At 47.0% G+C, this 16,000-nt stretch overlaps 1 protein-coding gene across 1 annotated transcript in view; it reads right to left on the bottom strand.

Annotated features, from left to right (window-relative positions):
• LOC127576521 (titin-like) overlaps positions 1 to 16,000 on the bottom strand; it is a 380,637-nt gene that overhangs the window by 352,053 nt on the left and 12,584 nt on the right. Inside the window, exons 5-10 of the mRNA XM_052026998.1 lie at positions 15,573 to 15,872; positions 14,878 to 15,180; positions 14,472 to 14,789; positions 13,287 to 13,589; positions 12,881 to 13,198; positions 8,836 to 9,138 (exon numbers count right to left, since the gene is read on the bottom strand). Of these exons, the coding sequence (XP_051882958.1) occupies positions 8,836 to 9,138; positions 12,881 to 13,198; positions 13,287 to 13,589; positions 14,472 to 14,789; positions 14,878 to 15,180; positions 15,573 to 15,872 (1,845 nt within the window). The remainder of the gene's footprint in view (positions 1 to 8,835; positions 9,139 to 12,880; positions 13,199 to 13,286; positions 13,590 to 14,471; positions 14,790 to 14,877; positions 15,181 to 15,572; positions 15,873 to 16,000) is intronic.

Genomic DNA, 16,000 nt, shown 5'->3' with positions numbered 1-16,000 from the left:
AACAATCACATGTGGTAAGGTAGCATATTGGTTCAGCAACTGTCCTGGAGACACGAGTTCACATCCTAACAAGGCAGCTGAGAATTCAAATTCAGTGAAACCAATTCTGCAATGAATCCAGTGTCAATAACACCGACAACAAGATGACTACATTGTTCAAACCAACTGGTTCACTGACGTCTTTGATAGAAGGAAATCTGCCATCCATCCCTGCTCTGGTCCATATGTGACTCCACACCCACTTGTGACTGCTCTCAGAAATGGCCCAGCAAGCCCTGACCTCAAGTACATTTCAGGATGGGCATGTAATGCTGGCCTTGCCACTGAGGTCCAAACGCTTTGAAGGAATCAAATACCTTTGACCAGGTTATTGAGCACCTGTCCCCTGGCTTGGTGACAGCTTTGTCTGTCAATGTTCCAGTGAAGTACTCGGTGTGTTTAATTTTTGCGAAGGAACTATTTGATAGGAACTTGTTGCTGATCACCAGGCAAGGAAAGGTCATTTGCAATGGCCGCGCAAAACACAGGAAGTAGAATATTATCTGAAGATTGTCACAACCTTCTTCTCAAGGTACCCACCACTCTCTGTGTGAAAACCTTGCCCCGCACATCTCCTTTGAACTGACCCCCTAGCACCTTAAATACATGCCCTCTGGTATTAGACATTTCAACCCTGGGCAGAAGATACTGACTGTCTACTTTGTCTATGCCTCTCATAATCCTCTGAACCTCTATAAGATCTCCCCTCAGCCTCCGCCACTCCAGAGAGAACAACCAAGTTATCCAACCTCTCCTCATAGCATATGCCGTCGTTGGACGAGGAACATAAGGTTTGATCAATTCTCACATGTATTTTACACTGTCACTTGCCTTGTAAAGCACCATCGTCACTTCAGATACCCCTCAGCTCACTGCATGTTCTGTGCACCATCCACACACACGTTCACTCTGGTCCACATTGACTGTTCTCACTCTCCAAGACTTCTGTGGAGAGGGTGCCTGCCTTTGTGTTAACACTGAATCCTACAAAGGTAACAGGAGTGAACTGCTTTGGCTACAGGTTGAGCTGAGGGCCCGTTGACAGGGCCCTTTCTTCAATAAACTTACAGTGTTCTCTATATCTTTCCGTTGATGTCTGAACAAGTTTGTGGCCAATGTCTTTCAAACATACTGGGGAAACAGAGCACAGCAACGTTCTGTAGTCATAGATTGGTAAAGTTTGATCAGAGTTTGGGCAATGATTTGTGAATTTAGGTTCAATCAGCAGTGCCCTGAAGTTGAAGATTGCCAAGTGTTCAGCCCTGTGCTGCAGTGCTAATCGGAAAGCAGTGTTTAATTTTGTAAACCTTAGGGTGGAATTTAACCAAACACCGACCTGAACTTGAGAATACCAAATTTCTATCATTGACTGAATTCAGTGATTGGGAGGCAGGAAAATAGAACTGTTATAGGTTTTGGTCCTGATGCAAACTCTAATCTGCGGGTCATAAGAAAACAAGAACACAAGAAAATAGGGACACAAGAGACTGCAGAGGCTGGAATCTGAAGCAAAATCAAGATGCTGGAGGAACTCAGCAGGTCAGGCAGCATCTGTGGAGGGTAATGGACAGTCGGTGGTTTGGGTCGAGCCCTTCATCTGGTCTGATGGAGGGGAGATTGAGGTGAGGGGAAGGGTTGCAGCAAGAGCTGGCAAGGGATAGGTGGATCCAGGTGATGAGGGCTGATCAGCAAATGGAGGAGGAAGAGTGGAAATAGCGACAGAGGCTTGGGGGTGAGAGGTGGAGGTGACAAAGGGCTGTTGATGATGGAATCTGACGGGAAAGGAAGGTGGGACATGGAACAAAATGAGGGAGGTGGGGAGGGCAGGTGGGAACAGTAGGGGGAGTGTGTGGGTGATGGGCAGATGAGGGGTGGAGGAGGGGGAAGAAACAGGATGATGGGGTGGCTGGGATGGGTTTAGCAGGAACTGGGGAGATCAGGAGGAGAGGGAAAAGGGACAGAGGAGGATCAGGTTACCTGAAATTGGAGATTTCAGTATTGAACATCAAACACTGACGTCTCCAATTCCATGCAACCTGCTCGTCCCCTGTCCCTTCTCTCCCTCCTCCTGCACCCATCACACCCCCAGCCCCCATCACCCTGCTCCTTTCCCCCCTCCACCCAATCCATCTGCCCATCGCCCACACACTCCTCCCACTGGGTCCCCTGCCCCACCTGTTCCCACCTGCCCTCCCCACCTCACTGGGTTGGTTCCCTGCTCCATCTTCCTTTCCTATCAGATTCCATTCCCTGCAACCATTTGTCGCCTCCACCGATCACCCCCCAGCCTCTGTCGCTACTTCTGCTCTTCCTTCCTCCATCTGCCGGTCACCCCTCCTCACCTGGATCCCCCTATCACTTGTCAGCTCTTGCTGCCTCCCTTCCCCTCACCTCTTTATACTGGCTACATCCCCTCCACCTTTCAGTCCAGGTGATGGGTCTTGACCTGAAACATCGACTGTCCAGTGCCCTCCACCGATGATGCCTGACCTGCTGAGTTCCTCCAGCATTTTGTTTTATGCAGAAGACAACAGGAGCTGGAGGAGACCTCCTGGCCCCTCGGACCTGCCCCCGTCAATGATCTCACTTTGCTGCAGTTGTCCCGTTCACTTCATCTATTGGCACCTTGACACTTTAAACCTTCCTGCCACACTTCTTACAATGGCACCTGCTTTACTGTTGCTGGAAGCTCAGAGAAATGGCTTTGCATCCCATGATCTACGTCATTAATAAGGTCAGTTAATAGTTATAATGTCAACAAAGATCGTTGCAGGATACTGCTCACCATCACATCCTGCTGGGTTCATCACCCACCCATCGTCTCTTCTGTCTGTCTCCTGTCATTCTGCCAATTCCCAACCCAGCTGAACACACAAGATGTGGCCATTTCCCATTGGCTAAGTGGGAGTTGCTTCATGTACATTGTGACAGGTGGACTCGGAAAGACCGAGGTCCAATCCGTTCACCTTCTGTCACCCTGACTGTCACAGGACGCAGTGATAATGGAGTTGTGGATGAATGATTGTAAACAATCTCTGTCCATGAGTCTATGGCAGATCCAGGCACGGTGTGGGGACACCCACTGGTGGAAGGCGTTGGCCACCGTAGATCCAAAGCCACCTATTTCTCGTGAGTCTGCATCACCTACCACACCTCATGTCCCAAGGTACTCGTTTAATGTCTCCCAAAACACACCTGCATTGTGGAACACTCACCACACAGACCTTTTCATATTTTCTTTGATTGGTGACACTGACATACATTTAACCTCTCATTGGGACCACACAAATTTCATGTGTGATCTCCAGTCACATTCCACAATGCCTGCTCCAATGGAACTCCGAGATCTCCACCAATATAAAGGCTGGCTGATATAGTCCTCCGGACATTCAGTGTGATCAATGACAAGGAGAGATGTTAAGAGGAAAGCCGGAGGAAAGTGTGTCCTCAATCACCCCTCCTAATATAACACCTAATCTCTGACCCAACAATAAAGCTGCTTGTGTTGGACCTTCAGTGAACTGGATCAGAACTGGTGTCACAGCTGCAGTCACTTGAGCACAAGCAGTGTATTAGGATTTCAGCAGAATGTTCGTCACAACCCTGTTTAGATTGTGAACCACATAACAGCATTCTGCACTCTGCACAGAGTATCAGTGACATTCTGGAGATACAGTGAGGAGTGAGGTCCCAGTGGAGGAGCACTGAGGCCAGTAAATCATTAGAGGGCCTCCCTCTGTCTCTGTCTCTCCCTGCTTTAGCCTCTCAGCTTGTCCTACTGCCTTCCCTCTTTGATTCTTTCACACACTATTTCTCTCTCTGTCTGTTTCTTTCCCATTTCATCTTTTGTCTCTGTTTGCAATTCTCTCCGTCTCTGTCTCCACTCGTCTCACAAGAACAAAAGAAAATGGGTGCAGGAGCAGATCACCAGGTAGCTCCAACCTGCCCTGCCATTCAGTGTGATCATGGCTGATCTGTGCTGGCCTCAACTCCTCTTCTGTGCCACTTCTCCAAAGCCCTGAATTCAAATGTTTATCCTTCTCCACCTTAAATATATGGAATGATCTGGCCTCCACCATTCTCTGGGGCTGAGGATTGCAGAGATTCACCCCCTCTGAGGGAAGAAATTTCTGCACACCTCAGTTTTAAATGACTCGCCCCTGATGTTGTAACTATGTCCCCTTGTTTGTGACTCTCTCATTGGTGAAAACATCTCAACATCTCCCCTCTCATGTCCCTTTACGATCTTGTATGTTTGAGTAAAGGCATCCCTCATTCTTCTAAGCTCCAAGGAATACAGACCCAGACTGTCCCGCCTCTGTCACTGTCTGACAGTCCTGAGAGACAAATGTTTAACTGCACCATTGGAATAGAACAGTTCCCAACACTGAGACATTTCTTTTATTCAGCCTCACACTTGCAGAGCTGGTGAGCAGCAGCAAGGTGACCGAGGACAGTGATCCCTCTTGTTTGACACAGATGTCATGTGTGGCTCAGTGGTTCGCAATGTCTCCTCTTGGTAAGAGGTTGTGGGTTTGAATTTCTCTCCAGGGCCTTGCACCCATAATCAAGACCAACACTCCAGAGGTCAGATCCACCATTTGAGGTGGTGTCATTGAGATGAGGCTCTAAGCAGAGGCTTATCAAGTATATCTCAGTCATCCCCTGACACAACTGGAAGAGGAATACGAGAGTTCTCCTCGGAGTTCTTAGCCAATATTTATCATGCAATGAGCAGCTAAGCACGGAAAATCTGACCAGATCCGATTTGCTATGTGGGAGCTTGCTTGGACTACATTGTGACAGTTAGACTCGGAAAGACCGTGGTGCAATCCGTTCACCTTCTGTCACATGACGCAGTGATAATGGAGTTGTTGGCTAATGATCGCAAACAATCTCTGTCCGTCAGTCGACAACAGATCCAGGGATGGTGTGAGGACACCCAATGCGGGAAGGTTTGGGACACCATTGATCAAAACACACCCATTTCTCCCTGAGTGTACATCACCTACCACACCTCATGTCCAAAGTTACTCATTTTCTGCCTCCTAAACCCACACCAACAAGGGACACTCACAAACCAAACATTTTCAAGTCACATTTATTGAACTTGGATCAGTACATGGACACATACAAAGATTTAATACCTCGTGCAATCCCAAACAGTGTTGAAATCCATTTGAACAGGGCAGAAAAAGGTCTGAAACGGGACCCAGAAGCTCTGAGATTTGTGGTGAATCATGTTTGTAGCTTAATTTGATTCTTGATTCTAATTTTGTTCTTAATTATTTTTAAAAGGTCCAGATTTTGATCATGTTTTAATGAGTTAAACTATCCTCCGTGACAGTTAATAATCATAAAATTAACAAAACAGGGGTTTTATTGATTGAATCATGCGGTCTTATACACAAGATTTAAAACTATCAGTCAGAACAAGTGAGAGATTGACCAGGGTGGGTTTGCTCTGAGATTTATTGATGCTTCGGAACAGACTGGTTGTGATCGACTCATGTCCAACCACACAGGAGAAAGTGGTGCCGCTATTCCAGTCCTCCGGAGAAACCTTCAACTGACTGGTCATTGTGTTCCAGCCGTTTCTGGGGTCCTTGGTCACTGGCTGGTTCAAGAACCCTGTCTTCAGAAGGGTGTCGTTGGCCATCCAGGCCACGTAGATCTCTGCAGGAGAGAAGTTGGTGATCAGGCACATCAAGGTCACCGTCTGATCTGTCTCTACCTCATCCGATGAAGGGGGGAGGAGGTAGATGTGAGGACGAGTCACAACACCACCTGGGAAACAGAGAGAAGCTCAGTTAGACTGAATCTTTCAATAATTTCCAATGCAACACATTCTGCACTTATATGAACATGGACAATGTATACATTTTGAGGGACTTCACTTTATCTGAAACTAAAGGCTTTTCCCTTTCTGCTCATTGTTGGGATTTGTGGAGTGGAAATGTTGAATCTGGTGCATTTTATGGCTTCCAGTGAGGTTAGTCTATTCAGTTTAATCAACAGGAGCCACTGAACACAGGGACTCGACAGAAAGTGGAACTCAGCCCCTGGACTTGTGTCATCCTGTGCTGTCTGTTCTATCTCCCCTTCAGTCTGTGCCTCAACCTCCCTGCCCTTCCAGTCGCTGACTTGACCCAGTCTCAACCTCATCCTCAGAAAGGTGCAAATCCCTCTCCCTCTACCCCATCACAGGAACTCACCACACAGGAGCCAGTGTGGTTTTGGGTGAGGCTGCTGTGGGGATTTGGGATTTTACTGATGTGGTTAATCAGGGGGGTTAAATCTTCTTTTTGGCCCCTCACACTCTCTGACAAACTGTACTGGGCATTCACTGGAGTTTAGACGAATGAGAGGGAATCCCATAGAAACCTGTCAAATTCTTACCAGGATTGGACAGACTGGATGTAGGAAGAATGTTGGGGGATGGTGGGGGAATCCAGGACCAGGGCTGGCAGTCTGAGCTGTGTTGGTGTGAGAGGGAGTGAGAACCTGTGGAATTCTCTCCCACAGAAAGCAGTTGAAGCCTCATCATTAAATATATTCAAGAGTGAGTTGTATATATTTCTTCGGGTGGAGGGATCAAAGGATATGGAGAGAAAACAGGAACAGGGGACTGAATTTGGATGATCAGCCAAGACCATATTGAATGGCTGAGGATGATGGAGGGGACCAGTGACCCACTGCTGCACATTTTCTGTCGGTCTGTCACAGTGCTGGAAGGTGATAACTCTGTCCATTTGTGAAGATCAGACTCACACCGAACTCTGTCCACACGTACCTGTGTCCTTCTTGATGGATCTCTTCTCCGGTGTTGGCAAACTCTTGTCTTCCACCCGACACAAGTACTCAGCCCCACTGTCCCACTCTGCAGCAGGGACTGTCAGTCTGCTGGTGATCGTGTCTTCACCTCTGTCACTGTGTGGACCCTGAGTCCTCACCCCATCTTCTCTCCTCCTTCCGTCCACCTGCCAGGTTACCCTGAATCCCTGTAAATCACTGTGAACCACCTTACACAGAATGGTTGCCGTCCTGTTCGTCCAGATCTCTTCGAAGGAAGGTTTGCTTAAAGTGACTGAGGGGCGGGCATCTGGACATTCATCTGGGAGAAACGTCACAATTATTATTTCATCGTTTCCCAGTGGATGAGTGCGTCACTGACAGGACCGACATTTCTTGCTCAGCTCCGGTGAATGCTTTGCCGGTCCCATCAAGATCAGTTGAGACTTATCTACATTGGTGAAGGAATGAAGCTCCCCTATTGAGCAGACAGGCTAAACAGCCTGAAGGATTGGACATGAACAAGTTTGACTCTTACATTATTTTTGCTGTTTCACTTAAACTGTTATTGAAACAAATACAGAAATTACCCAGCATTTCAGGCTGTGTCTGTGGAGAGGGAAACACAGCTAACGTTTCAGGTGAAAACTATTCCAGCACTTTTCCTTTATGTTTTAAAATTTAAGCATCAGAAATATTTAGTTTTTCTCACTAAAGCTTAAATGCCTTCATTCTCGATTAGAACATGGAACAGCACAGCACAGGAACAGGCCCTTTGGCCCACGATGTGCTGAACTAATTAAAGTAGTAATTAAATGTCTAACTAAACTAATCCCTTCTGCCTACACAATGTCCACATCCCTCTATTCTCTGTACATTCATGTGCCTGTCGAAGAGCCTCTTAAACACCTCGATCGTATTTGCCTCCACTACCACCCCTGCCCGTGCATTCCCGGCACCCACCACTCATCGTGTATAAAACCTGCCCTGCACATTTCCTTAGAACTTACCCCCTCTCACCTTAAATGCACGCCCTCTATCTGGTACTAGGCATTTCGACCTCGACAAAAATATACCAGCTGTCTACTCTATCTATGCCTCTCATAATCTTATAAACTTCTATCAGGTCTCCCCCCAGCCTCCGACACTTGGGAGAACAACCAAGTTTGTACAACCTTTCCTTATAGCACATGCCCTCGAATCCAGACAGCATCCTGGTAAACCTCTTCTGCGCCCTCTCCACATCCTTCCTGTAATGGGGCAACCAGAACTGGATGCAATACTCCAGATGCAGCTGACTAGAGTTTCAGCGAGCAGAGTTAGCGTTTCGGTTGAAAAATATTCCAGCACATTTGCTTTATATTTTAAAATTCAGGGCTCTCCAGGGTGCCTGTCCAGTGAAACGGTTTGGATTGTCCTCAAATTATGAAAATATTTTCAGAGATGCAATTATTTCTCTGGCCAGGCTTCTAGATTATCATTTCACTCACATAACCACAACAGGGCTGCACCGTGTTTCAGTGTTGACCTTGTCTGGCAGAGTTTATAGTGCAAAGCAAACAATTTCAATCGTGGGGTGAGTCCCAGTCCCTACCTTGGATGTTCTTCACTTGCTTCTTGATACGGGTGTTGGAGGGGGGATGTGTCACTGTGCAGCTGAAGACTGAGTCTGACTTCCACTCCTGTAAGCCGACAGTCAGGAAGTAGCTGGCACTAAAAGTGCCCCCCTGCTCCAGAGCAGTCGCTGTAGCGCTGGTGTTGGAGGTGATCACGGAGCTGCCTTTATCCCAGGTGACGCTGATGCGGTCGGGGTAGAATCCAGAGACCACACACTCGAGGGTGGCCGTGCTCCTATTCTTGGTCTCTTCCTGTGGTGGAGGCAGCAGTCTGACCTCGGGACCCTTTGTCTCCACTGGAATAGACGACCAAACAAACAATAGACTAGTAAAACACTTTCACTCAGGTAACTAATGTTGGCCATTTAGTATTTGATCTCTTGCCCACCTTTGGTACTTTTTGTCCGTGCTGACACTGCTGAGGGTGAAGAAGGTTGTTGGGCAGAGCACACGTACTCCACCCCACTGAACCACTCCTCCACACTGGTCCGGAGTTCACTGATCACTGTGTTTCGGATCCCTTCCCTCTCCGCTGGTCGGGTCACAGCTTCTTTAGTTCTGTCCTTCCCGCTCACCTCCCAAGAGATGTGGACCTTGCTCGGATCAGTACAGGTAATCGTGCACTTCAGGATAGCGGTGTTGTTGATCCAGATCTCTGCAATGCCAGGATTTTGAATAAAGACAGACAATTCTGTGGATTGAAAATGGAAAAGCTCAGAATCTTACTGGAGACTTTCCTATTGCTTATCTTCGGTCAGGACGGATCATCAGTACTTTACAGCTGTATTTACAGGAAACAGAATGACAGAAACACCCAGGGTTTCACATATTGCTGCAAGTTTTGACTGTGGAAAATAAAATCAAAACAGCAACATGCCAACAAGGTTTTGAATCCCTTTCCAATGACTGTAACGAATTCATTTACAGTGAGGCTGAGCAGCGTTTGTTACTGTGAGAGAGAGAAGCAGGCAGGTTCCTCAGCAGAGACACAGTTCAGTATTTTCTCTGCTTGGAGCCCCTGTGGCATTGATGAGTAACACTGAGCACTGTGAATCAATGAGAATCCTTTTCTCTGTCTGGGCTGAGCCTGGGATTCACTCACTTTAAAAACTTCACATCCCGACGTTCCAGTCATACTGTGACCGTGTCCTTCCCCATCTCTGCAACCTTCACCTCCCACACAACCTTCAGTAAAGGTTGCATCCTTCCAACTCTGGTCACTCATACACCTGCACTCCTTCTGTTGGTGGCTGTGTCTTTAGCAGTCTTGCTTTCAAACACTGAAGCTCACTTGGTAAACTTCCACAGCAGACCCCAGTCTCTCCTCCTTGAAATAAGCAGCTCTGGTAAGAGTGTATCCATAAGTTGCTGGGCTGATGATCTGGTGATGGAGTTCAAATCCCACCTGACGGCTGGTAATTTAAATTCAATTAATAAATGCATTCTGGAGTAAAAAGCTGGCACTGGTGGTGGGGACTGTGGAAGGCTTTGTACTGTCATAAAACCCATGCAGTTCACTGCTGTTCTTCAGGGGAGGAAATCTGTCATCCACATCTGGTCTGGCTGGTAGGTGACTCCAGACCTGCAACAATACGGCTGAATCTGAACCGCCATCAGAAATGGCCCAGCAAGCCCCTCAGTTCCAGAGCAATCAGTGATGGACATGAGATGATAAGTGAATAAAACATCTCTCTGACCAAGCTTTGGGGCACCTGTCCCCTGGGTTTGTGTCAGTTTTGTGTGATTCTGCTCTAGTGAAGTTGCTGAGGTGTCTGAGCATTTGAAAGGAACCATGTAAAAGGAAGGAATGGGGGACTCGTTCTCCAGCAACAACAGAGCAAACCAGGAATCCAGAGAAGTGACAGAAGTCTCCCTCTTGCTACAGGTTGGGATTATTTTCTGCATTCGATGGACTTTCCCCTGTTTCATTTCAGAACCATTGGGCTAGGAGGGGAATGATTCACTAACTCATCGCACGTTGTCTGCACTGTTGCTCGTCTCCTGCAGCACCATCGTCCGCTTAATTACATTGCAGCTCTCTGTACGTTGTGTACACCACTTACACACTCGGTCACTTTGGGCCACATGGGCATTTTTGCTCTCTGACACTTATTGTGGAGGGTGATTGTGTTTGTGTCAGTGTTGAAACCTTCAATGTGACTGTGAGTCAATGCCTTTGTTTGAATTTAGAGCAGATGTGATGCACACTGTGCCTGTCTGACAGGGAACGTATCATTTGACAATGTGTGATGTTGTATATTTCTTAACCCCTCTTTATTGAAACAAGATCATGAGCAATTTCCTTTGAAAAATAGAAAATGCATGGAACTAGTCTGGATGATCATTATTGCAGTGTGTCCTGTGTAAATCTAGGTCTAAACTGTAGGCTCCTTGCTTTGGTGAATCTTGGTTTGATCAGCATTGTGATGGTAAACATTTGTTTTATGCAAGGTGCTCAGTCCTGTCCCAAATCAGTGACAAAGTCGTGATGTTCAACAGTCCCTGGTAAGGGCAATCCCCCTCATCAACCCTGACAGAGTCAGGAGAGCTCTCCTTATTGCAAAATGCTGATGTTATTCCACTACAAGCATATTATTCTGTTAATCCTTGGGTGATGCTAACAAAGCACTCTCCTAAGTGACATTCCTTGTGATCACTGAGTTTCTCTCTTGGACTGAAGTCAGTGTTTGAGAGGTGGGTTAATGGAATTTTTGCAATTTGTGTGATCCAGATTTTACTCCCAAAACATGTCAGAGTGGAGGGCCATCGTTATGAAAGGTTCACCCCTGCTTTTACTGAGCCAATTTGTCATTTCAGCCCCGTTCACCTTCATCACCTCCTGCCTCACAGCCACTGGGTGAGAAATAAGTTCCAGTTCTTGCTGACTGGAGTTGGACCAGGAAGAAATCTGGCCAAGGGAAATGGAACTGGGATCTGAGTCACACTGAAGCATCAATGTCCACAAATGAATGAGTGAGTAGATGAGGTGTAGAGGGCAGAGGGAGGCAGTCTGAATCAAATATTTTCTCCTCTCTCTGTTACACTTCAATCCCACTGGATACCAGAGGTTGGACTGGAATCCAGTAAATGGATTGTAATAAAACTCTATGACAAATTCCATCCACAGCCAATCACTTTATTTTACACCTTCCTGCCCAACAATGATACTGTCGTGTAGAACCATCTGAGAATGTCGCATTGAGATTAGTCTGTTGCAGGAACATTGGCACACACTCTGAACAACAGCTGGGGCATTTTCCACCTGGAAATGGAAGATTCATAGATTTGAGTGTAAGACACTTTCACCTCCCCTCCTGTGCTGGGAAAGTGGGAGCCCCACATATTCCCAATCTCTGTCCTCTGCATCTGGCATCCTAGAAGGATGAGGTTATGCCAACCATGATAAACTGCTTCACCTGGCCCAGGATCAGAGAACACAAAGTCACAACATTCACTTTAAAGGTTGGGGGTCAATTCAAAAATAATCCAGGGCAGCTACAGTTCAGTGAGTGGACAATCTACAGAACAGGCTCTCAGAAAACAGACTGTGGAGAAGCAATCAAATAGGAAATTGCAGAGATGCTTTTTAAGGAACGAACATTGAGAAGACGGTGAAAAGGGAGGTTTTCTGCAGATGGTGTGAAGGATGGGACGTGTGTTTTGCTCACCATCTCATTTTACTTGTCACTGCACACAGAGACAACTAAAATTGTGTGAGAGTGAATGGACAGGAGACCCAATCTTGCACCTTCTCTGTCCAGTAGATGGTGTTAGGGTTACTGATAGAAAGAGTTGATTCAAAGTGCAAAAGCAAAATACTGAAATGTGACTGTGTGAAATTTAGCTGCTGTGTTGTCAATAAAATGCGATCTCAGAGCTGTGAAATGCAATGAGAGATGCAATTACTGACCAAAGAAAACATTTCCTGAATTCTTCTTGTCTCGGGCCTGCTGAATCACTGAGGTATCTCATCTCTGATCTTACTGAGCCTGGGATTCACCCAGCTTGGACATCCCGATGCTGACTTTCAAATCTTCCATGACCCTGCCTCTCGCATTGTCTGACATTTTTTCTGACAAGCACAATTTCGAGTCAAGGCCAACATTCCTAGTGGACCTACTGAAAAACTGCTGCACCCTCAGACATGCTGTCTGTCTGACATGCTGCAGAGATGACCAAACAGTGAACAGATACATCGTGTGACCACAAAGTTTTAATGTTGGCCTCCTCTGTGACCTGGTTATTCAGGTGTTTTAAAAGACCCTGAAGTTGTGAAAGCACCTAAATCAATATAATTGTTTCCTAGTCTGAGCCTCTGGGTGATTAATTCACTCACACAAGCACAACAATGTCACACCTGTCTTTCAGTGTCAAACTTGCTTGGCCCTAGTTTGCACAGGATGTCAACATTGGAGTGAATCCCAGCACCATACCTTGAATGCTTTTCACCTTCTGGCTGACTCTGGTGTTGGATGGGGGATGAGACACTGTACAGCTGAAGACTGAGCCTTTCTTCCACTCCTCTGTACTCACAGTCAGGAAGTGGCTGGCGCTGAAAGTGCCCCCCTGCTCCAGAGCAGTCGGTGTAGCACTGGTGTTGGAGGTTATCAGGGAGCCGTCTTTCTCCCAGGTGACGCTTATAAGGTCCGGGTAGAATCCAGAGACCACACACTCGAGGGTGGCCGTGTTCCTACTCTTGGTCCCTTCGTGTGGTGGAGGCAGCAGTCTGACCTTGGGACTTTTTGTCTCCACTGGAAGAGATGAGCAAACGATGGAAATGTCAAACAGTTTTACCCAGGTAACTAACGTTGGCCATTTAATCACTGGTCTCTTGCCCACCTTTGGTACTTTTTGTCCGCGCTGACACTGCTGAGGATGAAGAAGGTTGCTGGGCAGAGCACACGTACTCCACCCCACTGGACCACTCCTCCACACTGGTCTGGAGTTGGCTGATCACTGTGTCTTGGGTCCCTTCCTCTCTCAGTTTTTTGGTCACATCTCCTTTAATTTTCTCCCTCTTGCTCACCTGCCAGTAGATTTGGACCTGGCTCAGATCAGCACCCACAACCATGCACACCAGAGTAGCCGTCTTGTTGATCCAAGTCTCTTCAGTGGAGGGATTTTGGATAAAGACAGACAATTCTGCAGATGAAAAATAGAAAACTTACAAACCGGAGAAGCTCTCGTGTCAGCTGGCTTCACAACTTCAGCATAGACTTGCACTGAATCTCACTCTGTACAAACTGTACACTGGAATGAAATCAGGGTTGTTTAAAGGGTGGGTTGTTCCTCTCTGCTTTCAACCTTTGACTGGGAAAGGAAAATCAAACATCAGGTAACTTATTTCGTAGGAAACCAGCGGGACTTCAAGATAGTTGCAAGGCTGTGCGACATTTAGCTGCTGTGCTGTCAATAAAATGCCATCACAGAGCTGTGAAATGCAATGAGAGATGCAGTTTCTGACCAAAGAAAACATTTCCTGAATTCATCTTGTCTGGGTGCCTGTGTGGGACTGTCGATCCATTTGTGACATTGGGCCTGCTGAATCATTGAGGCCTCTCATCTCTGGTCAGAGTGAGCCTGGGATTCATCCAATTTGAACATCCTGATGCTGACTTTCAAATCTCCCATGATCCTGCCTCTTGCATTCTCTGACATTTCTTCTGACAAGCACAATTTCGAGTCAAGGCCAACATTCCTGGTGGTCCGACTGAGGGAGTGCTGCACCCTCAGACATGCTGTCTGTCTGACATGCTGCAGAGATGCCCAAACAGTGAACAGATTGATCGTTTCATCACAAAGCTTTAGTGTTGGCCTCCTCTGTGACCTGGTTATTCAGGTGTTTTGGAAGACCCTGAAGTTGTGAAAGCACCTAAGTCAATATAATTATTTCCTAGTCTGAGCCTCTGGATTATTAATTCACTCACACAAGCACAACAATGTCACACCTGTCTTTCAGTGTCGAACTTGCTTGGCCCTAGTTTGCACAGGATGTCAACTTTGGAGTGAATCCCAGCACTGTACCTTGAATGCTTTTCACCTTCTGGCTGACTCTGGTGTTGGACGGGGGATGAGACACTGTACAGCTGAAGACTGAGCCTTTCTTCCACTCCTCTGTACTCACAGTCAGGAAATGGCTGGCACTGAACGCACCCCGCTGCTCCAGAGCAGTCGGTGATGCACTGGTGTTGGAGGAGATCAGGGAGCCGTCTTTCTCCCAGGTGACGCTTATAAGGTCCGGGTAGAATCCAGAGACCACACACTCGAGGGTGGCCGTGTTCCTACTCTTGGTCCCTTCGTGTGGTGGAGGCAGCAGTCTGACCTTGGGACTTTTTGTCTCCACTGGAATAGACGAGCAAACAATGGAAATGTCAAACAGTTTTACCCAGGTAACTAACGTTGGCCATTTAATCGCTGGTCTCTTGCCCACCTTTGGTACTTTTTGTCCGCGCTGACACTGCTGAGGATGAAGAAGGTTGTTGGGCAGAGCACGTGTACTCCACCCCACTGGACCACTCCTCCACACTGGTCTGGAGTTGGCTGATCACTGTGTCTTGGGTCCCTTCCTCTCTCAGTTTTTTGGTCATATCTCCTTTAATTTTCTCCCTCTCGCTCACCTGCCAGTAGATTTGGACCTGGCTCAGATCAGCACCTACAACCATGCACACCAGAGTAGCGGTCTTGTTGATCCAAATCTCTTCAGTGGAGGGATTTTGGATAAAGACAGACAATTCTGCAGATGAGAAATAGAAAACTCACAATGCGGACAAGCTCTGGTGTCAGCTGGCTTCACAACTTCAGCATAGACTTGCACTGAATCTCACTCTGTACAAACTGTACATTGGAATGAAATCAGGGTTGTTTAAAGGGTGGGTTGTTCCTCTCTGCTTACAACCTTTGACTGGGAAAGCAAAATCAAACATCAGGTAACTCATTTCGTGGGGAACCAGTGGGACTTCAAGATAGTTGCAAGGCTGTGCGACATTTAGCTGCTGTGCTGTCAATAAAATGCAATCTCAGAAAATACTCAACAGGACTGACATTAGGGACAGGAATTGGGTGGGACGATCAGTGAGGTAGTTTAAACACTGTAAATAAATTAACGTTCCTTCAGAAACCACTCACCCTCTTGATACCTCATGTTGACCTTCTCCCTGAAACCAGAAAGTGTGTGGGTCACTTCACAAGTATATTCCTGTTTGCTGATCCATTCCTGCACAGGGACGGTCAGGTAAGTGACTGTTTCAAATACACCATCCGTTGTTGAAGTGGAAGGCAGAATGATGCCCACTCGAGCAGATCCAGCTTTTTCCCAGGAAACAGTAATACTGTCAGGAGAGAATCCAGATATCACACAGCCCAGGACAGCAGTTGTTTGATTGTAGATAACCTCCGGGGATGGAACAAGGGGGATGAGCTTTGGAGCTGTAACATATTACAATATCTCTGATTAAATGACTGGCCAGAGTGTCGGTGGACTCCATTCCCCCAACATCCAGAGCAAGTCCCCCAATACCAGCCCTCTCCACAATGTTGTTGATTTGCTGTTAACC

The sequence above is a fragment of the Pristis pectinata genome, chromosome 12 (assembly GCF_009764475.1).
Source record: "Pristis pectinata isolate sPriPec2 chromosome 12, sPriPec2.1.pri, whole genome shotgun sequence".
NCBI classification, from domain to species: Eukaryota; Metazoa; Chordata; class Chondrichthyes; order Rhinopristiformes; family Pristidae; genus Pristis; species Pristis pectinata.
The sequence above is the reverse complement of the archived record's forward strand: the minus strand, read 5'-3'. Positions and strand labels throughout refer to the sequence as shown.